Source organism: Scyliorhinus torazame, chromosome 17 (genome assembly GCF_047496885.1).
Source record: "Scyliorhinus torazame isolate Kashiwa2021f chromosome 17, sScyTor2.1, whole genome shotgun sequence".
Taxonomy (NCBI): domain Eukaryota; kingdom Metazoa; phylum Chordata; class Chondrichthyes; order Carcharhiniformes; family Scyliorhinidae; genus Scyliorhinus; species Scyliorhinus torazame.
In genome coordinates, this window is record NC_092723.1 from 144,227,806 (window position 1) to 144,252,659 (window position 24,854).

The window sequence follows — 24,854 nt, forward strand, 5'->3', positions numbered from 1 at the left end:
ACTTTAGTGTCTCTTGTTTAACTTCCAACATTTTAAGTTTAACTGCTCTCTCTTTCCCCTTTTCCCTTTCTGCCACTGCTAACTTCAACATTTCCATGTCAAGTTTCTTCATTTCCACTTCCCTTTGAAAAATTCTCTTTCTTTTGCCTGCATTTCTAATTTCTTCATTTCCATTTATAATTGAATTTGAGCTAATTGAATTTCCTCACTTTTCGGCGAGCTTGGTCTATTTGACAACCCTTGCAATTTTAAATGTTTCACTCTGCTTTCAATAATCACAGCTTTCCTTACCCCTGTAGGCAATCCCAACTCCAATTTATCTGCTAATTCAGTTAACAGACTCTTGGGGCGGGATTCTCCGACCCTCCGCCGGGTCGGAGAATCGCCGGGGGAGGGTGGCGTGAATCCCGGCGGGGATTTGGCGGGGGCGGGAATCAGGCCCGCCGGTCGTCGGCCACTTGCAGCGGCCCCTCTGGCGATTCTCTGGCCCGCGATGGGCCAAGTGGCCGCCCGTTTTCGGCCAGTCCCGGCCAGGCCAGGTATTTGCCGGCGGGACCTGGCTGCGCGGGCGGCCTCCGGGGTCCTCGGGTGGTGCCCCCACGGTGGCCTGGCCCGCGGATCGGGGCCCACCAATCCGCGGGCGGGCCAGTGCCGTGGGGGCACTCTATTCTTCCGCGTCGGCCGCTGTGGTCCTCCGCGATGGCCGACGCGGAGATGGACCCCCCCCCTGCGCATGCGCCAACTCTCGCCGGCCGGCAGAGGCCCTTCGGCGCCGGTTGGCGTGGCGCCAAGCCCTTCTGCACCTTTGGGGCGGCCCGACGCTGGAGTGGTTCACGCCACTCCTTCGCTCGGGAGTTGCCCGCCCCGCCGATTCCAGCAGAATCCTGCCCCACGTTACTTTCTGTCAACCAGTCAGAGTTACATCTCCCATCTTTAGGAAAATCTTAGCAATTTCCAACACCACTTCCAGCCTGTACAATATACCTCACAGTAACTCCAGCCTCAGTACCCCACTTTTTTTATTAAAGATTCATCGATCCCACAATTTAACCATGAATTTCAGAACAAGTTTCACTATTCAGCATCCAGTACCTTGCTTTGCACGTTTAAAAATCTCCCAACAAATTATAACTGGCCAGCATCCAACAACCCTTTCTCCACATTCTGAAATCCTGCAAGAGCCCCCACTTTCGTTATGATTCCAGATAATGGTATCACTGAATGAAAAGATCCCAGAATGGAACCCTGCCTAAAAAGACTGGGGGCGGGATTCTCCGATTATTTTAGAAGCCTTTAGAAACTTAGCTTTTCACCAGCCAATCCCTTCTCAACTTTGCCTGTGCTGCCCACAAACATTATCCTGTTCTATTTCCAGACTCCTAGAACTAACCATCCTTTAGTTCCTCTGGAGCTAGCTTTCTTGCATTTTACTGCCTTGATCTGAGCTATGGGAGCTGCCTTCTTGCCCTCTTCCTGTCTCCAACTGCTGTTAGCAGTTCCCTCTCTGGCGGACTACACTAACCGCCCTGACGTCCAATTAAAACTAAAGAACAAAGGGAAGTTTTTTTTCCCCTTATCATTGCCATTTTGTGGACCTTCAGCCACTTTGAGTGGCGTCCACCAGGATGAAAAGCATCAAACTTTGAAATTGGTGTGCATGCGGGCTCAAGGGTGCCCGGCCACTCCCAAGGGTGCAGGGGTACCGTCGTGGGGAGCTGCTGGTGCGCTTCACAGATGGAACACTGCTGAATCAACATCTCGATATCCATGTCCAAACCCGGCCACCAGACGTAGCTTCTCGCCAGCATCTTCATTTTGGACATTCCTGGTTGTCCGTTGTGAAGATTCTTCAACACGATAGCCTGTCCTTTTCCCGGGATAGCAACCCTCGTGCCCCATTGGAGGATGCCGTCCTCCACGGTCAGCTGCAACAAAGCCTTCAACTCCCCTGATAGCAGCCGATGCTGCCCACCGTATAGCACGAGATGTCCAACCTTGGCAAGTACAAGGTCGGTTTGTGTCCAGTCACGAACACATGAGTCAGTGACGAGCAAGGAGACTGTGAAGTTCGTGACAGTAACCTCTTTGTTTGTCGTAGGGGGGTTCGCGGATTTGATCTTCAGGGAAATCGGCCCAACGCATCCGCATGTGCAATTTTGGCCTCTGGGCGGTACTTGAAAGTGTATTTGTAAGCAGCCAGTAATAAAGCCCAGTGCTGAATCCTCACAGATGCTATAGCAGAATCGTCCTGTCATCACGGCAGAGACCTAGCAATGGCTTTTGATCGGTGACAGTAAACAAATGGCAGCCATAGATATATTGATGAAACTGCTTTACACCGAATACAACCACCTTTCTCAATCTGGGCATATTTTCTGGGCCGCAGCCAGCGTATAGGGGGCGAAAGCGATCGCACGGTCACGGCCGTCGCTCATCCGATGGGACAGATCTGCCCCAATGCCCTATGGTGAAGCATTGCACGTTACATATAACGGTTTTGAGGAGCCAAAATGTTTGAACATCCCTGAAGAAGACAATCGCCACTTCACCTTTCTAAATGCTGCATCCTGGGCCTTAGCCCAAGGCTGGCACTTCTTCAAGAGCAAGCGGAAGGGGGCTCGGACGGTAGTTAAAATTAGGAATAAATCGCCCATAGTAATTTACTGGTTGAAAAAGAGAGTGAAGTTCTGTGGTGTCCCGCGGAGCCGTGTGTTGCGGTTCTACTCGGTGACCGTGTGTAGGCTGTCCCAGTCCACCCGATATCCCAAATATACCACTTCTATCGCGTGAAACATGTACTTTGCGTGACGCAGGCGGACCCCATGGGCGTCATTCTCCAACCCCCCGCCGGGTCGGAGAATGGCCGTTGGACACCGCGAATCCCGCCCCCGCCCCCGCCGAAGTCTCCGGTACCGGAGATTGGGCGGGGGCGGGAATCGGGCTGCGCCGGTTGGCGGGACCCCCCCGCTCAATTCTCCGGCCCAGATGGGCCGAAGTCCCGCCCAGAAATTGCCTGTCCCGCCGGCGTAAATCAAAGCTGGTATTTACCGGCGGGACCAGGCGGCGTGGGTGGGCTCCGGGGTCCTGGGGGGGGGGCGCGGGGCGATCTGACTCTGGGAGGTGCCCCCACAGTGGCCTGGCCCGCGATCGGGGCCCACCGATCCGCGGGCGGGCCTGTGCCGTGGGGGCACTCTTTCCCTTCCGCCTCTGCCACGGCCTCCACCATGGCGGAGGCGGAAGAGACTCTCCCCACTGCGCATGCGCGGAAACTGTCGGCGGCCGCTGATGCTCCCGCGCATGCGCCGCATTTCCGCGCCAGCTGGCGGGGCAACAAACGCCATTTCCGCCAGCTGGCGGGGCGGAAATCCCTCCGGCGCCAGCCTAGCCCCTCACCCTCAATGTTGGGGCACGGCCCCCAAAGATGCGGAGCATTCCGCACCTTTGGGCCGGCGCAATGCCCGTCTGATTGGCGCCGTTTTTGGCGCCAGTCGGCGGACATCGCGCCGTTGGGGGAGAATTCCGCCCCATATTCGGAAAACTGCATCAACACCGCCTCGATGGTCTGGAGATGTTCTTGGTCTGTGGCCCCTGTGAGTATCACATTGCCTAAGTAAACCGCAACACACGGCAAACCACGTAGGATGTTCTCCATGATGCGCTTGAAGATTGTGCATGTCGAGGATACTCTGAAGGGGAGCCGGGTGTGCTCATAGAGTCCCTTGTACATAATGATTGTGACGTACATCCGTGACGATTTATTGAGCACCAGCAGTAGATAAGCGTTGCTCATGTCCAGTTTAGTGAATGTACAGCCACCGGCCGATGTTACATACAAATCCTCCATGCGCGGCAAAGAGTAACGGTCTAATCTTGAAGCTATGTTAACCGTCAATTTACCGCTGCTCCTATATTCAGCTCATTCACTTGAATCATAACACGAATAGGAGCCACACGAGGCGGTGCCAAACTGTTCAGCTGCATCCCAGCCTCATCCTCGGCCTTTTCAGGGTCACCCAGATACAAGGCTTGGCCCCGGGGCTGATGCTGACCTTGACCAGGGCGCCTGGAGCACTGTCCTCCTGCTGCCTGTGGGCACGCCTTGGCCAGCGTCCACACATCGCACACGGGCTGGAATCACCTTCAGCTGGCTCTGGGGATGTCCCACGTCTTGGCGGCCGGCTCTTCGCTTAGAGCCACAGCGGCGTTCGGTCCACACAGCAAGGATATGACGTGAGAGGTGACGTCTGCAAAGCGTTCACTTCCATCCCTTGTATCTCTTGCACACCATATTTGTGCTTTCTTGGGACAGGGAAGCACCTGCTGAATAATTAGGGAGACTTTGCCCAAAAGCTTTTTCTGAATCTCCATATTATTGATTCCGCAGACCAATTGATCACGGAGCATATCGGACAAAGCAGTTCCATACTCACAAAACCCGGCTATCTTTTTGTAGCCGAAACTAGTTGACGGACTCACCGGTGGACCTCTCCGCCGTATTACACCGATACGTCTGAACGATTATTGACAGGGTTGGGTTAAAATGTTGCGCCACAAGTGTCACGAGCTGGTCAAATGGTAGCGTATCCGGCGTCCCTGGATACGTGAGACTCCGGGTCACCCTGAATGTATGCACTCCACAGGCTGTCACAGTATGTCCGCTTGGCGCTCGTTCTCCGTGATAATTTAGGCCTGGAAGAAATAACCCATTCGTTAAGCGTATTGGTTCCCGTCTTCAACACCAGCGCAAATGCATCTAACCGCCCAAACAGAGACATAATGAATGAAAGAAATCCAAACCTGGGTCCAGAAAATCGGGGAGGTGGCTCGGCTGAGTAGGTCGCAGCGTTGACAGCCAGCCAGTTGTCAGTTTAATAAGGACACGGGGAGTTCACACTGAGTAAAATAAGAACAAAGTTTTAGTTATACAAAAAATATGTACACTGCCCGTAGCTCCCTAACGGTTTTCTACTCTGGTCGGTGACCTTTTATACATTGTGTAATGAGATAGCCCTAGTGGGGAAACCCGTACTCTGCAAGGAGCAAGGGGAAGACGAGCGTTCCCATCCCATAGGTCCCGTGCGGGATATTACACTCGACGCCACCTTGAATAAAGTTTAACCTTCACTCTATACACTCACATTGCGTTGCACAGAGGTAGCAGCGTGTACTGTCTGCAAGACGCACTGCAGCAAGTTGTAAAGGCTCCTTTGACAGTGCATTCCAAACACCCCACCTCCACCAGCTAGAAGAACAACGCCATTGGACACATGGAACTCCACCACCTGCAAATTCCTCTCTGTGTCCCACACCATCCTGACTTGGATCTGTTTCGCTGTTCCTTCACCCTACTTAAGCTCACACCTCCACCCTATCCCGAAACCCAGCAACCCCACCTAACCTTAAGGGCAATTTAGCTGGGTCAAAGTCATGGAGCTCCCTTGTACCAGATGGACTTGTACCAGATGGACTCTGGCAGTGCATGAAGGCTACCACCTTCTCGAGGGCAATTAAGGATGGGCAAGAAATGATGTCATTGCCTGCGACTCCTAAATCCCATGAACTAACAAAGAAAATTGCTTCCTCTAGTCAATGAGACCATTAATTCCAAGAGGTGCACATTTACTATAAAATAAACTTGGGAAATATCTTTACACAGAATGCAGGATTCTGATAACAATCCCAGGTTGGAAAAAGTCCAGGAATTTTACAAAATGATAATTAGATGGTTGCCTGAACTGGGTAAATATTAACGAGTACAGGAAGCACGGCAGCACAAGTGATTAGGCAGCACGGTAGCACAAGTGATTAGCACTGTGGCTTCACAGCGCCAGGGTCCCAGGTTCGATTCCCCGCTGGGTCACTGTCTGTGCGGAGTTTGCACGTTCTCCCCGTGTCCGCGTGGGTTTCCTCCGGGTGCTCCGGTTTCCTCCCACAGTCCAAAGACGTGCAGGTTAGGTGGATTGGCCATGATAAATTACCCGTAGTGTCCATAAGGGTTGGGAGGGGTTATTGGGTTGCGGGGATAAGGTGGAAGTGAGGGATTAATGTGGGTCGGTGCAGACTCGATGGGCCGAATGGCCTCCTTCTGCACTGTATGTTCTATCTATCTATCTATCTATGAAGTGAGCAGGTGAGTGTGATTATATAGTGGGTGACAAGTCAGCAAGTGAATGGGAGAGTGGGATTAGACTGGATGAGGTACTGTAGGGTACAGGGAGTGAGCTGGGGGTGGGATTAGACTGCGTGGTTCATGTGGACTTGATGGGGTTGTGTCCTGGGACATTCTATGGTCCTATGTTCACTTTGAGCTGCTGGTTATCAAGTTGATCTCTTGTGAAATTGTCATCTTGCAGCCCCCTCCAGTGGCTGCTTGATGTACTGCACCATTCATAAAATCATAGAATTTACAGTGCAGAAGGAGGCCATTCGGTCCATCCAGTCTGTACTGGCTCTTGGAAAGAGCGCCCTACTTAAGCTCACAACCCCACTCTATCCCATAGAGCAGCACGTATTCAGTACTGACCCTCTGACAGTACAGCACTCCCTCAGTGCTGACCCTCTGACAGTGCAGCACTCTCTCAGTGCTGACCCTCTGACAGTGCAGCATTCCCTCAGTGCTGACCCTCTGACAGTGCAGCACTCTCTCAGTACTGACCCTCTGACAGTGCAGCACTCCCTCAGTACTGACCCTCTGACAGTGCAGCACTCCATCAGTACTGACCCTCCGATAGTGAAGCACTCTCTCAGTACTGCCTCTCTGACAGTGCAGCACTCCCTCAGTGCTGAGCCTCTGACAGTGCAGCATTCTCTCAGTGCTGACCGTCTGACAGTGCAGCACTCTCAGTACTGATCCTCTGACAGCGCAGCACTCCCTCAGCGCTGACCCTCTGACAGTGCAGCACTCTCTCAGTACTGAACCTCCGATAGTGCAACACTCTCTCAGTACTGACCCTCCAATAGTGCAGCACTCCCTCAGTACTGACCCTCCGATAGTGCAGCACTCCCTCAGTACTGACCCTCTGAAAGTGCAGCACTCCATCAGTACTGACCCTCCGATAGTGAAGCACTCTCTCAGTACTGCCTCTCTGACAGTGCAGCACTCCCTCAGTGCTGACCCTCTGACAGTGCAGCACTCTCTCAGTGCTGACCGTCTGACAGTGCAGCACTCCCTCAGTGCTGACCGTCTGACAGTGCAGCACTCTCTCAGTGCTGACCCTCTGACAGTGCAGCACTCCCTCAGTGCTGACCGTCTGACAGTGCAGCACTCTCTCAGTACTGACCCCCTGACAGGGCAGCACTCCCTCAGCGCTGACCCTCTGACAGTGCAGCACTCTCTCAGTACTGAACCTCCGATAGTGCAACACTCTCTCAGTACTGACCCTCCAATAGTGCAGCACTCCCTCAGTATTGACCCTCCGATAGTGAAGCACTCTCTCAGTACTGCCTCTCTGACAGTGCAGCACTCCCTCAGTACTGAACCTCTGACAGTGCAGCGCTCCCTTAGTACTGAACCTCTGACACTGCAGCACTCCCTCAGTACTGACCCTCTGATAGTGCAACACTCTCTCGGTACTGAACCTCTGACAGTGCAGCGCTCCCTCAGTACTGAACCTCTGACAGTGCAGCGCTCCCTCAGTACTGAACCTCTGATAGTGCAACACTCTCTCAGTACTGAACCTCCAATAGTGCAGCACTCTCTCAGTACTTGCCCTCTGACAGTGCAGCACTCCCTCAGTGCTGACCCTCTGACAGTGCAGCACTCTCTCAGTGCTGACCGTCTGACAGTGCAGCACTCCCTCAGTGCTGACCGTCTGACAGTGCAGCACTCTCTCAGTGCTGACCCTCTGACAGTGCAGCACTCTCTCAGTGCTGACCGTCTGACAGTGCAGCACTCTCTCAGTACTTGCCCTCTGACAGTGCAGCACTCCCTCAGTACTGAACCTCTGACAGTGCAGCACTCGCTCAGTACTGAACCTCTGACAGTGCAGCGCTCCCTCAGTACTGAACCTCTGGTAGTGCAACACTCTCTCAGTACTGAACCTCCAATAGTGCAGCACTCTCTCGCTCTCTCAGTACTGACCCTCTGACAGTGCAGCACTCCCTCAGTACTGGACCTCCGATAGTGCAGCACTCTCTCAGTACTGAACCTCCGATAGTGCAGCACTCACTCAATACTGACCCTCTGACAGTGCAGCACTCCCTCAGTCCTGAACCTCCGATAGTGCAACACTCTCTCGGTACTGAACCTCTGACAGTGCAGCGCTCCCTCAGTACTGAACCTCTGACAGTGCAGCACTCCCTCAGTACTGAACCTCTGACAGTGCAACGCTCCCTCAGCACTGAACCTCTGATAGTGCAACACTCTCTCAGTACTGAACCTCCAATAGTGCAGCACTCTCTCGCTCTCTCAGTACTGACCCTCTGACAGTGCAGCACTCCCTCAGTACTGAACCTCCGATAGTGCAGCACTCTCTCGGTACTGAACCTCTGACAGTGCAGCACTCACTCAATACTGACCCTCTGACAGTGCAGCACTCCCTCAGTCCTGAACCTCCGATAGTGCAACACTCTCTCGGTACTGAACCTCTGACAGTGCAGCGCTCCCTCAGTACTGAATCTCTGATAGTGCAACACTCTCTCAGTACTGAACCTCCAATAGTGCAGCACTCTCTCAGTACTTGCCCTCTGACAGTGCAGCACTCCCTCAGTACTGAACCTCTGACAGTGCAGCGCTCCCTCAGTACTGAACCTCTGATAGTGCAACACTCTCTCAGTACTGAACCTCCAATAGTGCAGCACTCTCTCGCTCTCTCAGTACTGACCCTCTGACAGTGCAGCACTCCCTCAGTACTGAACCTCTGATCGTGCAACACTCTCTCAGTACTGAACCTCCGATAGTGCAGCACTCCCTCAGTCCTGAACCTCCGATAATGCAGCACTGACCCTCTGACAGTGCAGCACTCCTTGTTCTACACGCTAATGGAACATTAAACATAACCTTCTGTCTCCGGGCAAGAGTGCTGCCCACTAAGCCGCATTCAATTATGAAATTTAATGAACTGGCTGATAATTACCATGGCGATCAGGCCGACAGGGTGGGTGTGATGACCACAATCGGTCCGCAAGAAACAGCTGATGCAGCTCCGAGGCAAAGGGTTTATATTTTCAACGATTAATTAAATTATTGCTTTTGATTTACAGAGCCAGAAAGTCAAGTGGATAAGAAATGGCCAAACAGTTTTCCCACTGGTGGCCTCGGAGTTGGTCTCAGGCACAGAGTATGCAGCAGAGATCCGCAGTTGCCCTGCAGAAGGCTCTGGTTACGTCGGGACCTGGAGTGACTGGAGCCCCCCTGTGAAGTGGAGGACAGGTTAGTGACACACTCAGAATGATGGGAGGGATCAATGGATTTCTTTGTTCAAAGAGTCACAAACCTGGGCAGAATTGGAGAACGGTAAATTCCCACAGGTCTGAACTCCATATTAGCAGAATATGGGGGAGGCGCTTGGAGTGGGCAAGGGAGGAGAGGAGGGGGCTGAGGTGGAGAGGAGTGAGGAGGGGCAGAGAATAGAGGGGTTAAGGAGAAGGGGAGAGAGGAAGGGCATAAAGGGTGATGTGGAACGGGCTGAGGCAGAGCACCGAGGAGAGGAGATGACCGAGGAGGAATGGATGTGGGTGTGAGGCGAGGGTAGGAGAGGGAGAGTGAGGTGCAGGGTGAAGAGGCGTTCCACTCTGTGCCTCTCACTTTGCTCCGCAGCATCACTAGCGATATGAAGCTAATTCTGTCATGACTGATAGAACACCCTGTTGTATAAAACTCATCTCAGTCCCTCAGAGGTCAGTCACTTCCGACTGGGACTGTTTAGCTTTGTTCCCCCCTCGCTCTCTAGTTCCCCACTGCTTTCCAGAATTGCCAATTCCTTCTGGGACTCAGTTCCACTGGCTGCTGCAGCCCCCGATCAAGCAACCATTCTCTAAGTGTTGGAAATGAGTATTGGCAGTGTTGACAGGTTCAGAGGTCACAGAGGTCTCCTCCACTGATGCAGCCATGTGCAGGCGTCCTTGATCTGATTCCCATTCCTGTCCAGGTGCTGAGACACCTGCTAAAGGTGCTGCCTGTTTTGTTATGTACTCTGGGATAACACAGGCTGCAACTTGATGCAGCTTTGACCAAAAGATACTCCAGACTTTGAAGTAAGTGAAGGGATTTATTGAACCATTAGCACAGTTCTCTATGGGTTTGACTCTCCTGCTAATCTTGCTATAGTAACTCAGTCTAACTAACCAGTCTGCTCTAAGCCACGTGGTGGGTGTGATGCTTCTGATCTGCCCCTGTCCTACTCTCCAAGTGTCACCTGTGGAAAGAGACAGAGCATGTGTGTCCTGTCCTTATATATGGGTTGTGTAATGCCCCCTTGTGGTAGTGTCACCTCTGGGTGTCTTGACTGCCCATTGGTCGTGTCCTATTCTATGTGTTCATTAGCTGTATGTCTGCATGCCATGACGTCTCTGGTGCTCCCTCTAGTGGTTCCTTAGTTGTAGTGTATTTACATTAACCCCTTGTGTATTTACAGTGATGCATATCACCACACTGCCATAATTGCCATTTCTTCACTCAAGCGCTAACTGTTTGTCTATGGTGGGTATCACAGCTATCCAATCCTATGTTTGTACCACTCACAACATCCCCACCTGTATCTGTGGATCCCTGAATAATGATCAAGTGTTAGGACAGTGGCTACTTTGCTTTGCTCTCCATTGTTCAGGCCAATCATCAGAGCATAATAAAGTCAGAAAATATTGGAAATACTTATGTTACTCTGGCAGTATCTGTGGAGAGGGAAACAGAATTAACGTTTCAGGTCAACAACCTTTCATCAGAATTGAGAGTACTTTGAGATGTAATATTTTTAAACAAAGAGGGGAAGATCGGGAAAAGAACAAAAGAAAGGAAGCAGGATTCTCCGTTTCAGAAACTAAGTGTTGACACCGGGACTGAATTGATTTCTACGATAGTTAAAGTTGCACTGGCCCCGGAGCTTTTCATGCCCCATTAGTGGGCTAGCACCGGCACCATGTAGAACTCAATCAATTCCACTGTAAAACGGTGTCTGATTCGTTGGGCTTGAGATGCCACTCGAGAGGCTGGCAAGCTGCAGCCGCATATCAGCAGCACTCCACTCCCCACTCATCCCAGCCAACAAGATGGCAGCACGGAGAGCAGCACCCTGGTGTCTGGACTCAGAGCGTGAGACCCTGCTGGACCCTGTGGAGGAGAGGCGGGCCACCCTGTTCTCTGGGGTGGGAAGGAGGCTGCCGCCTGCCGCCTACATCAGGCCTGGGCGCAGGTGGCAGAGCTCATGCGCCCCATGGGCCCACTGCCAGGACTGGTCAGTAGTGTAGGAAGAAGCACCTTGACCTCCTCAGTGGGGCCAGCGTGAGTAACCAGCACCATGCCCCTCGCACCAAGCCCTGTTCCACACACCCATAACGCCCCACCCTCTGGCGCTGTGAAGCAACAATGCTAACCATTGTGCTAACGTGAAATTCTGAAGATCGGAGTGATGGTTCGCTATGCGGTGGGGGAAAGTCTCCCGATCAAAGAAGTGGTCGTGGTGTAGAGACCAAAAGCAAATTGTGTAACTGAGAAATTGAGAAACACCTCCATTCAGACCCCAAACCTCTGGTCGCTTATTGTATTAATTCCCCACTCCGCTCTCACTCCAACCTTTCTGTCCCCAGCCTTCTACATTGTTCCAAAGAAGCTCGAAGCCTGGGCCTCTGGACTGCTAGTCCAGTGACGTTACCATTGTGCCATCGTCTTGTCAATGTGCACTTGCAATGCTGCAATGTACAGAGCTATGGCCCATGATCTGGAAAGTGGGATTAGGGTGGATAATCCTTTCACGGCCAGCAGACAAAATGGGCCAAATGGACTTCGTTTGTGCAGTACTTTTTCTCTTGTTTCTTTGATTCTATATAAATTCATGGAGAATACGTTGGGCGGCATGGTAGCACAGTGGTTAGCACTGTTACTTCACAGCACCAGCGACCCAGGTTCAATACTCGGGTCACTGTCTGTGCGGAGTTCTCCCCCTCTCTGCGTGGGTTTCCGCCTGGTGCTCTGGTTTCCTACCACAAGTCCCGAAAGACGTGCTGTTAGGTGATTTGGACATTCTATGTTCTCCCTCTGTACATGAACAGGCGCCGGTGTGTGGCGACTAGGGGCTTTTCACAGTGACTTCACTGCAGTGTTAATGTAAGCCTACTTGTGACACTAATAAAGATTATTATTATTTCCTTGGACCCCTCCATTTCGCCTCTTGTCCTCTCTAGATTTTTTCATCGCCAACTACCACCGTGACATCAGCCATCTGAATTTCTCTATTCCTCTCAATCATTCTCACCCATGTCCCTCTGAACTTGCAGCATTCCATTCTCTCAGGTCTAATCCCAACACTATCATCGAACCTGTTGTTTTTTTCGCAAACCTTTATCTCGCCAATTGAGAACACCAACACTCTGGCTCTTTCTCCTCCTAACTCCCACTGGACCAGGTATATTGATGATTGCATCAGCACTGTTTCCTGCTCTCACCCTGGATTGACAAATTTCATCAACTGGAATTCCAATTTCCATCCTTCCCTCATCAGAATCTACTACTTTCATGCCTCGATTTCTCTGTTAGCTACTGTTGTTCACATTTGGCTTCTTGTAAAGACTCCATTCCATTCTCACAGATTCACCATCTCCACGGTTTTGACAATGCAACCTCTTACACCAGCACTTTCAATATATCTTCCTTCTTCCATATCCAGGGATTCATTGTCCACCCTGGTCTCACAACCATGTCTGTTCCATTTCCCGCATCTCTGCCCTGTCCTTTTCCCCTTTCCAAAACCACCGTGAGTTTCCCCTTGTCTTTACCTTACAGCCTCTGCATTGAATGGTCCACCCTCAGCCATTTTCCCCACCTCCAGCATGAGGCCACCGCAAATACATCTTACCATCCCCATTTAGCATTCCCAGGGCACTGTTCCCTCTGCAACACCTTGGCTCACTTCTCAATCATCTCCTATATGCCCCTCCCTTTCCACAGCATCTTCCCATGGAAGTGCTGAAGATACAATACGGCCTTTTTACCTCTTCCATCTTCACTGTCTACGGCCCCAAACACTCCTTCCAGGTGAAATACAGTTTACTTGTACTTCTTTCATGCAGCTCACTCTGTGGTCTCCTCTACATTGGGGAGACCAAACACAGATTGGGTGGCCGCTTTGTATAATGCCTCTCATCAGTCCATGAGCATGATCGCGAACTTCCAACCACCTATCATTTTTATTCTCCGCCTCTTCCCCTCAGATCTTGTCCTCTTTCACTGCTCCAATGAAGCTCAATGTAAGTCTGAGAAACAGTACCTCATCTTTTGACTAGACATTTTGCAGCCTTCCAGACTCAATACAGGTAGCATCTGCCCCCATTATGTTCCATGTTTTTGGACAGCAACTATTGGTGATGACTTTACTTTGCACATTCACATCTCCTCAGGATACATTTTTTGTTTCTTTACTTGTCCCATTACCATCTCCTTTTGTCTTGCACTATCATCCCTGTAGTATACGGGTATGTGGCAGAGAAAGGTTAATGTGGGATGGGAAACAGTACTGCCCACAGTATAAAGATTTACATGAACTGAGACTAGAGAGAGTTGTGGACTGGACAGAGACCTGTACAGAGGCAAGCATGGAGTTAGCTCATAGTTTGGGCTATACCTTGTTTATATGTACGTAGTATGAAGTCTCACAACACCAAGTTAAAGTCCATAGGTTGGGCTATACCCTGTTTATATGTACATAGTATAAAGTCTCACAACACCAGGTTAAAGTCCAACAGGTTTGTTTCAAATCACTAGCTTGATGAATCACTAGCTTCATTGTGTCTAATCACTAGCTTCATCACTAGGTGATGAAGGGGCTGCGCTCCGAAAGCTAGTGATTTGAAACAAACCTGTTGGACTTTAACCTGATGTTGTAAGACTTCTTACTGTGCTCACCCCAGTCCAACGCCAGCATCTCCACATTATATGTACATAGTTATGTTTTGCCAATAAATAGTTAAGAGTGTGATCTACCAGCCACGCTGCACCTGAAAATCAGTGTGCCGCAGTGCAACATGGCCGGTAAACGACTGGAGATCCTGCTCCCTGGATCTACCCGGCTCGCGATGTGAAGCCCGCCCATTGTGGGCAGGGTCATCTTTTGGCAAATCTGCATATTAGAGCGAGACAGCTAGCAGGCATGAGCAAAACATTCCGTGGTAAGCCAGTTTAAAAAGCTTCAGTGCTGTAAAGAAAAGTCAGAGCAACTTGTCCCTGAAAGCACTGTGGCCTGCCCAGTTCACAATCGGCGCCATATTGTGTGGTGGCCAAGCTCATTGTAAGAAAAGAAAGGCATAAGATTTTAAAAACCTCATCCAAAGCTGGGGATCCATTGTAAAACGCTCAAAAATCCTCTGATATTCCAGGGAAGGCCCCCAATTGTTGAGTTCACAGATCGCTGCAAAGAGCTAGACCCCAAAGAGATCAGGACTACCATTACCGTGGGAACGGACCAAATCGTGACGAGTGGGGGAGTCTTTGTGCAGCATTTAAAGCTGTACTCACCTGAACTTGGACAACAAATAAACATTACCAGACCAATCTGAACTTATCCAAGGGCCAGACCAAATCCAAAATTGGGGACTTTGATGGAAAGATTGTTAAGATACATGATAGCTTCAGGACTAGATAAAAATATAGAAGTTGAACGAGTGAATGCACCTCTTTATTCAGTAGGTACGATAGACAATGATATAATTGTGAGGCAAGGAATAAACAAATCCTCAGATAAATTTAATGAAGTTCTAAAATATTTTGATACATATTTTAATCTAAGAAGCAATAAAAATTTAGAGAGTGCGAAATTGAAAAAATATGTCCAATAGTCTAGAGAACCAGTTGTCTCTTTTATAAACAAATTGTGCAGATTGGCTTCAGGTTGTGACTATGGTAACCTTAATTCAGAACTCAGGAGGGACAGAATTGTTGTCAGAGTGGCTGATGATGCCCTTTCAGACACACTACAGGCCAAGGAAGATCTGACTCTAGAAAAGACCTTCCGTAAAGTCAGACAGTCAAAAATCCGTCAAGGCCACTGATCCATTTTATATGGTGAAAGCAAGCCATGGTACAGAGCGACTCCAACTGTCCCACCAGTAAAGCAACAAGGGGGCAGAGAAAATCTGGGCCAAAGAAGGCTGACCACAAAAGGGTGGTCGACCATGTCAGACAAAGTGGAGTTCAACTCCAAGGAGTGGAAACACTGTATCAGAAAAAGACAACCAAGTGCCAGAAACACAAACTCCAACAAAGATTGCTCAAGTCAACAGAGGCTATTACTCCTCCAAATGTGACCGGATCGAAATCTGGAAGAATCGTCAAAGTTCCAGATCATCTGAGTTTATAAAATTAAAGGCTTGAGAGGGAGAGAAGGGGGAGCCTGAATGAAGACTTGGGGGTGGCGGGGATAAGGTTATGCGGCATTGCAAGGGTTAATGTGGGACTGGGAAACATTACTTCCCGCAGTATGATGTAAAAATACACTTGAACTGAGACTAGAGAGTTGTGGAACTGGGCAGAGACCTATGTAGAAGCAAGCATGGAATTAGTTCATAGTTTGAGCTATATACTAGAAATGTACATAGTTATGTGTTACCAGCAAACAGTTAATGTTCAACGATACAAGACTCAGAACCTCTTTGTGAGACCTACTGAACATCCAACAACCCATTTTGTCATTTTCTCTCCCCTGCCTTCCTCCATGTCACAGATCTTCCAGTTTGCCCTTTAGTCCCCACCCTCCCTTTCCCTGCTCCACTAAAATGTGTTACATCTCAAAGTGCTCCCAGTTCTGATGAAGTGGGCCACTGACCTGAAAAGTTAGCTCTATTTCTCTGTCCACAGGTGCTGCCAGACCTGCTGAATATTTCCAACATCTGGAGTGCCTTGCTCTTGTGCAATATCAGAGCAGCTGCTTGCATAATGCTAATATAGACTTGAACCGTGGTACAAGCTTTCAGGGGAGAAAACACTTTTAAAACTGAAAGCACGATTAAAATTTAAAACTGCCACCACTTTTAATGTAATAATAATCTAGTCTTTTTTCGCACTCTACAGCAGTGTGCAAGACAGAACTTGGACAGATACCCTGGCTTCCATTCCTCTACTGCCTTATCCCTGCACTGATTGGAGTGGTGGTGTTTGTGACACTCAACGTACCTCAAAGGTAAGATTACCTGACACCTCCCTCACTTCTTGTCATGTCTATTGGTTCTATCATTATCCACAAATTCTATTCAGTGGGTATGATGTTGGCATGATAGTGCATTACATGCCACTTCATTCCTGATGCACAACCCAGGATCTTCTGCATCCTTTTTGTGCACACACACACATGCACACACACCACATGTGCACACACCACACAGACCAGATGCGCACACACACACAGACCACACACACACCATGCATACACACACACCACACAAAAACGCACACATCATGCACACACACCACACACACACTCACACAAACCATACATACATACAGCACACACATCATATACACACATTGCACACATATACCATACACATACACCATACGCAGACACAAATAGCACGCACATACACCCACTCACACATCATATTGTGGTAGTCAACACTAGTAGTATATTACATGTATTACGGCACTGCCCGTATGATAGAGGTACATGGGTAAATCCCTGCCTGCTGGCTCCGCCCAGTAGGCGGAGTATAAATGTGTGTGCTCGCCGGTGCTGCAGCCATTCTGGTTCCAGCTACAGGAGGCACAACATCTTTGCTCAATAAAGCCTTGATTATTCCACTACTCTCATCTTTGTGGTAATTGATAGTGCATCAATTTATTGAACAAGATTTTTTAAACGATGGATCTCTGCATCAAGCCTGATCACCTGCAGCTGAGCCCTCAAGCAGCCAACACTACGTCCGCCTTTTACCACTGGCTAGCCTGCTTCGAAAGCTACCTCCGAACAGCCGCTGAGGAACCCTCGGACTCGCAGAAGCTCCAAGTCCTCTATTCACGGGTGAGCCCTGACATTTTTCCTCTCATCCGTGATGCGCCCACTTACTCCGAAGCGATGGAGCTCCTGAAGGGACATTACGTTCGACCAGTCAATCAACTATACGCTAGGCACCTCCTGGCCACGAGACAGCAACTCCCCGGGGAGTCTCTGGATGATTTCTGGCGTGCCCTGCACATACTAGGTAGGAACTGTGACTGCCAGGCAGTTTCGGCAGTCCAGCACACCAACATTTTAATTCAAGACGCTTACGTTACGGGCATGAAGTCTGCGTACGTCCGCCAGCGGCTACTGAAAGGAGCCACGCTTGATCTTGCGGGAACTAGGCAGCTCACTAACTCGTTAGAAGTGGCCTCCCATAACATCCAGTCCTATGCCACCGACCACGCAACACCCTCGTGGGCATCATGGGCCCCACCAGCTGCCGACACCAGCTCACCAAAAGCCTGCGCCGCGCGGCAGCCCGCCGATTCTGGGGGGGGCCCAAGTGCTATTTTTGCGGGCAAAACAAACACCCTAGGCAGCGCTGCCCGGCGCGGAGCGCGACCTGCAACGGCTGTGGGAAGAAGGAACATTTTGTTTCTGTTTGCCAGGCCCGGTCAGTCGCTGCTGTTTCCAGGCCTGGCGTTCCTACACACCTCACGTGTGACCCACGGGCGCCGCCATTTTCCCCTTCGCAAGACACATGCGGCCTGTGGGCGCCGCCATCTTCTTCACCACAAGCCACGTGCGGCCCGTGGGCGCTGCCATCTTTGATGTTGCCCGCCATGTGCGCCCCGTGGGCACCGCCATCTTCGGCGCTATTTTGGACAGCGTCTCAGGACCCCTGCTCATCTAACCATTCATCGCCTGCCGCTATCTCCACCACCGCTGACCAGCCCGGGCCCTCCCAGCATCTGCCGCAGCTTGCCTCTATCACCCTGGATCAGACCGCGACAACGACGGTGAAGATCGATGGGCATGAGACGACCTGCCTTTTTGACTCCGGGAGCACAGAGAGCTTCATCCACCCCACTACGGTAAGGCGCTGCTCCCTCCCAGTACACCCCGTCACCCAGAAAATCTCCCTGGCTTCCGGATCCAATTCCGTGGAAATCCGGGGGTACTGCATCGCAACCCTCACCATCCAAGGCGTAGAGTTCAGCAACTTCCAGCTCTATATCCTCCCCCACCTCTGCGCTGCCCTGTTACTCGGCCTGGACTTTCAGTGCCATCTCCAAAGCCTAACCTTACCGTGCCATCTCCAAAGCCTAACCTTACCGTATGCGGCCTCACGACCCTTAAAGTCGATCCACCTTCCCTGTTTGCGAACCTCACCCCGTATTGCAAACCTGTCACCACTAGGAGCAGACGGTACAGTTCCCAGGACAGGACCTTCATCAGGTCGGAGGTCCAATGGCTTCTGCGGGAAGGGGTCATTGAGGCCAGCAACAGCCCCTGGAGAGCTCAAGTGGTAGTAGTAAAGACTGGGGAGAAGCACAGGATGGTCATTGACTACAGTCAGACCATCAATCGGTACACGCAGCTCCACGCGTACCCCCTTCCACGCATATCTGACATGGTCAATTAGATTGCGCAGTATCGAGTCTTTTCCACAGTGGACCTGAAGTCCGCCTACCACCAGCTCCCCATCTGCCCAGAGGACCGCCAATACACTGCGTTCGAAGCAGATGGCCGCCTCTATCACTTCCTTAGGGTTCCCTTCGGCGTCACTAATGGGGTCTCGGTCTTCCAGCGAGAGATGGACCGAATGCTTGACCGGTACGGACTGTGGGCCACCTGCCTGTACCTAGATAACCATCTGCGGCCACGATCAGCAGGACCACGATGCGAACCACCTAAAATTCCTCCAGACCGCCAAACTCCTTAATCTCACATACAATAAGGAGAAAGTGTGTTCCGCACCAACCGCTTAGCCATCCTTGGCTATGTCGTGGAAAATGGAGTCCTAGGGCCCGACCCCGACCGCATGCACCCCCTCATGGAACTCCCACAGCCCCAAGGCACTGAAACGATGCCTGGGGTTTTTCTCCTACTATGCCCAGTGGGTCCCTAATTATGTGGACAAGGCCCGCCCACTCATTTAGGCCACAGTTTTTCTCCTAACGGCTGAGGCCCGCCAGGCCTTCAGCCGTATCAAGGCAGACATCGCCAAGGCCACGATGCACGCGGTCGACGAGTCCCTCCCCTTCCAGGTCGAGAGCGATGCATCGGACGTAGCTCTGGCCACCACCCTCAACCAGGCGGGCAGGCCCGTGGCCTTCTTTTCCCGCACCCTCCATGCCTCCGAAATTTGGCACTCCTCTATCGAAAAGGAGGCCTAAGCCATTGTGGAAGCTGTGCGACATTGGAGGCATTACCTGGAGATTCACTCTCCTCACTGACCAACGGTCGGTCGCCTTTATATTTAATAATACACAGCGGGGCAAGATCAAAAATGACAAGGTCTTGAGGTGGAGTATTGAACTCTCCACCTATAATTATGAGATCTTGTATCGCCCGGGGAAGCTCAACGAACCCCCTGATGCCCTATCCCGCGGTACATGTGCCAGCGCACAAGAGGGACGTTTTCGTGATTGCGCATGCACGGCGACTCGCGCATGCGCAAACGGACCTTCCCGTTCTGTGCACTTCTCGCGCAACTGCACAGGTGCAGTCCCTTTAGAAAGATGGCCGCCGATCAAAGTTGTTCTCTGCTCCGGGATCTCGGCCTCGAGGTGAGTACTGCCGCTTCTCTTACCTTTTCTTGCTGGTTGGAGTGTGTTTTCCTCACAGTATTTGCCGAATTTTTCCAAGACTGCCTGGAAGTCGCTCCTGTTTTGCCCTTTGGAGAACTTGAATTTTTAAAAGATTTCTTCTGCTCTGGCACCGGCGATGGTGAGCAGAAGCTCTGTCTTTTCAGCATCGGCTACGTCTTGTAGGTCGGCTGCTACCAGGAAGATTTCAAACTTTTGCCGGAATGCCCGCCAGTTTTCGCGGAGATCGCCGTGGCACTGGAGCTGGTGCGGAACCCGGATCTCGAACATCTTGCCTGGGTATCATTGCTGGTTGTCACTGGACGCTGAGGTATGGCTATCTGGATTGAAACAGTTCAGTCCTGGTGCCATGATTTGTTATGCTCTCGGTGTAGCATAAGCAGCTTCCTTGTGGTGCACTTGACAAAGGAAGGTGCAGACGTGGAGATAACTTCAACACGTTTATTAAACTATTCACACTTCTATTACTCGGGTTCGACACTACTGCTAATCCTACTATAGCTACCCAGACTGACTAACCAGTTTGCTACAATCCACGTGGTGGGAGTGATATTGAATCAACCCTGTGTCTGTACTCACTGACTGTCTCCACTGGAAAGAGGCAGATCAGGGGCGTCATTCTCCGACCCCCCCGCCGGGTCGGAGAATGGCCGTTGGCCGCCGTGAATCCCGCCCCCGCCCCCGCCGAAGTCTCCGCTCCCGGAGATTGGGCGGGGGCGGGAATCGGGCCGCGCCGGTTGGCGGGACCCCCCGCTCAATTCTCCGGCCCGTATGGGCCAAAGTCCCGCCCAGAAATTGCCTGTCCCACCGGCGTAACTCAAAGCTGGTATTTACCAGCGGACCAGGCGGCGTGGGCGGGTTCCGGGGTCCTGGGGGGGGCGCGGGGCAATCTGACCCCGGGGGGTGCCCCCACGGTGGCCTGGCCCGCGATCGGGGCCCACCGATCCGCGGGCGGGCCTGTGCCGTGGGGGCACTCTTTCCCTTCCGCCTCCGCCACGGCCTCCACCATGGCGGAGGCGGAAGAGACTCTCCCCACTGCGCATGCGCGGGAAACTGTCGGCGGCCGCTGACGCTCCCGCGCATGCGCCACATTTCTGCGCCAGCTGGCGGGGCACCAAACGCCATTTCCGCCAGCTGGCGGGGCAACAAACGCCATTTCCGCCAGCTGGCGGGGCGGAAATCCCTCCGGCGCCGGCCTAGCCCCTCAATGTTGGGGCTCGGCCCCCAAAGATGCGGAGCATTCCGCACCTTTGGGCCGGCGCGATGCCCGTCTGATTGGCGCCGTTTTTGGCGCCAGTCAGCGGACATCGCTCCGTTGGGGGAGAATTTCGCCCCATGTGTATGGTGTCCTTTATATATGGGTTGGTGTAATGCGGTTGTGTCACCTCTGTGTGTATCGTGAATGTCCATTGGTCGTGTCCTATCTATTGGTTGTGTGTGTGTGTGTGATGTCTCTGGTGCTCCCTCTAGTGTCTAGCTAGCCTACGTGTATTTACATTAACCCCCTGTGTACCCACAGTGATGCACATTACCACACACACCCTCTCTCTCTCTCTCTAAATTTTACAACCCCTTCTTTCTCATGAACCTTCTCCTATTCTCCTCCTGGACCCTTTCCTCCTCCGTCCTTCTCTTATTCCACAAAGGATGCTCTTTACAAGGAAGTTGTTACGCAGGTTCTCAGAAAAACTATCAGATCGCACCCATGCTGCAATGTTGTAGAAATACCCTTAGTTGGTAAGATATGGCAGGGGAGGAGATGTGGATTATGGAGTTTAACATTGAGATTAATTTCAGAGGAACTTGATGAAGTCCCCCATTCCTGGGATGTCAGTGATCCCAGTATATAGTAACTGATCTCGCCCTAATGGTTCCAATTGATTAATAACTGAAACTGATGTGGAGTAATCATAATGAATTAATTAATAAATTAGTGTTTGAGATGTTATGTTGTACCACATCCTCAGTCAATTGTCTCAATTGGGTCCTTTCAGTCAACACAATCAACAAGAGTAAAATGTTGAAAATCTTCAATATGGGGAATGTGACGGGGTTGAGTTGTTGCCTCAGATAACGTTCCACACAGTGTGTCATCCAAGAGTTTAAATCCCTCCATAACAAGGCGGCTCGGTGGTGCAGTGGTTAGCACTGCTGCCTTACAGCGCCGAGGAACCGGGGTCGACCCCGGCCCCGGGTCACTGTCCATGTGGAGTTTGCACATTCTCCCCATGTTTGCTTGGGTCTCACCCCCAAAACCCAAGGGTGTGCAGGGTAGGTGGATTGGCCTCGTTAAAATTGCCCCTTAATTTGAAAAAAAAAGAATTGGCTACTCTAAATTTATATATTTTTTAAATCCCTCCATAATTTGACCCCTCCCTATCTCTGTAATCTCCTCCAGGTCTACAGCATTTCCGCATTCCTCCAACTCCCATCTCTTGTGTATTTCCTACTTCCTTCGCCCACCCCTTGACAGCTGTGTGTAAACCCTAAGCTCTGGAACTTCTTCCCTAAATCCCGCTACCTCTTTCTTCTTTAAGCATGCCTTAAAACCTAATTCTTTGGTTTATATTTGACCAGGTTCTTAGACCTCTTAATTTCTTCTTCATTAGTTCAGCATCCAGATTTTCCTCGTTATGCTCTGGTGAAGCGCCTTGCGATGTTTTTCTGTGTTAAGGGCGCTTATTGTTATTGAGTGTCAAGTACATAGCAGCACTCCCCAGTTAGAGATTCAGCTGTTCCCAATAGGAATGTCTCAGGGTTATTCTGTGAGATTCCAGTCCCAAATTAACAGATCTCATGGCTCAGGATTCCTGGCTTAAAAAGAACAAAAATCTGTCAAGGGCCAAGGGGGGTCATGCCCATGAAACGAGGGGGGAGGGGGGGGGGGTTGATGGGCGGGGCAGCTAAGTAGGGGCCTCCAGGAGGTTGGAAGGGGGTGATTGGTGTGGGTCCTAGAAGGGAGGGGATGCTGTCAGAGGGCTTGGGGGGCCTGAAGAGGGGACCCCACAGCGGAATGTCCTCACTTGGGAGGTGTGGGGTAGTGTCCAAGTGTGTGAGGGGTGACATTGCCCTGGGTGCAGGATGTGGGAGACCCACAAACTCACTTAGAGATCAGGACACCCTTTCAAAATGGTGGCCCGATCTCTGCGTTCAGCTCACCACTGCTAAAAAAAATTCTAAGTGTGGGCTAAACCGGTGAGAAACTCCCCAGGGCATAAAAAAGTGACTGAGTGTCATTGAATAGCGGTGGGGAACTTGCCGGACAGCGGGAAACTCCCTGAAAAAAACGCCACAAGTTAACTTAGAAATTTTGGGGGAGAATGGCACCCTCTGCTTCAGTCTCAGCAGATGCTGCCAGACCTGCTGAGCTTATTCAGCGTTTTCTGCTTTTATTCCTTCCTTCTAAAGTTCACAGCAACATTTTCTGAGAGATGACAAAATGCTTTGTAATGTTGTGTATGGATCAGATTTGACTAATGATTGGTTTGAGTGATCAACTCAGGTTCTATCTTTTGGCCCCTCTGAGGAATTATTGAAAACCATAGTCCTTTATACAGCATATTAAGCTCATGTTAAAGGTACATGACATTTGACGCCAGTCGATTCATGTAATCAGTTGTAATTCTTTGCTGCAAACCTATTTCCCTGAAACTGGACTTCCTGGTGTAACTGTTCTTAAATCCCTTTAAAAACAGGCTTTATCAACTGTTATCTCTACCTCTATCATGTTTCTTACCCGAGCCCCTAAAGTTACTCTTCAATTTACTCACGGCTGCTGTCATTACTCTCATGTATTCCTTTATAGAACAGAAGACAAGGCCATGCTTTCCTTCAATGACATTTCACATCCACTGTGCTTATGTTGGAAAGTCTGTTGCTCCATGATGAAATGTTCAACTCCCTATCCCTTTAGCTCTCCACAATGTTTAACAGATTCCTGTCCCTAATCACTGTCCAGTCACTCCGGGAAAGTTTGCGAAATCAGGCCATTATCAAATAAAGAATCAAAACACAGTCAGAAAACGCTTTTAGGGGGCGTCATTCTCCGACCCCCCCTCCGGGTCGGAGAATGGCCGTTGGCCGCCGTGAATCCCGCCCCCGCCGAAGTCTCCGCTCCCGGAGATTGGGCGGGGGCGGGAATCGGGCCGCGCCGGTTGGCGGGACCCCCCGCTGGATTCTCCGGCCCGCATGGGCCGAAGTCCCGCCCAGGAATTGCCTGTCCCGCCGACGTAAATCAAACCTGGTATTTACCGGCGGGACCAGGCAGCGTGGGCGGGCTCCGGGGTCCTGGGGGGGGGGGTGCGGGGCGATCTGACCCCGGGGGGTGCCCCCACGGTGGCCTGGCCCACGATCGGGGCCCACCGATCCGCGGGCGGGCCTGTGCCGCGGGGGCACTCTTTCCCTTCCGCCTCCGCTACGGCCTCCACCATGGCGGAGGCGGAAGAGACTCTCCCCACTGCGCATGCGCGGGAAACTGACAGCGGCCTCTGACGCTCCCGCGCATGCGCTGGGAAACTGACAGCGGCCGCTGACGCTCCCGCGCATGCGCCACATTTCCGCGCCAGCTGGCGGGGAAACAAACGCCATTTCCGCCAGCTGGCGGGGCGGAAATCCCTCCGGCGTCGGCCTAGCCCCTCAATGTTGGGGCTAGGCCGCCAAAGATGCGGAGCCTTCCGCACCTTTGGGCCGGCGCGATGCCCGTCTGATTGGCGCCGGCTTTGGCGCCAGTCGGCGGACATCCCGCCGTTGGGGGAGAATTTCGCCCTAGTCTATCAATAAAACAAATTATTCCAATTCATTTCCAGAATCTCAATGGATCAAAGCCTCCCCAATTCACATCCTTTGTATATAATTCCAATGGATGAAACCCCTGCAAAGTCACTCCTCGCATCCAGAATTCCAGTGGAGGAAGCCCCTTTGCATTCATTCCCAGTCTGCAAGA

At 51.4% G+C, this 24,854-nt stretch overlaps 1 protein-coding gene across 2 annotated transcripts in view; it reads left to right on the forward strand.

The window, feature by feature from the left end:
• Positions 1-24,854, forward strand: part of LOC140394209 (interleukin-21 receptor-like) — a 109,476-nt gene that overhangs the window by 46,860 nt on the left and 37,762 nt on the right. For both annotated transcript variants that reach the window (XM_072481198.1, XM_072481199.1), the window contains exons 6-7: positions 9,202-9,370; positions 16,214-16,322. In XM_072481198.1, the coding sequence (XP_072337299.1) occupies positions 9,202-9,370; positions 16,214-16,322 (278 nt within the window). The remainder of the gene's footprint in view (positions 1-9,201; positions 9,371-16,213; positions 16,323-24,854) is intronic.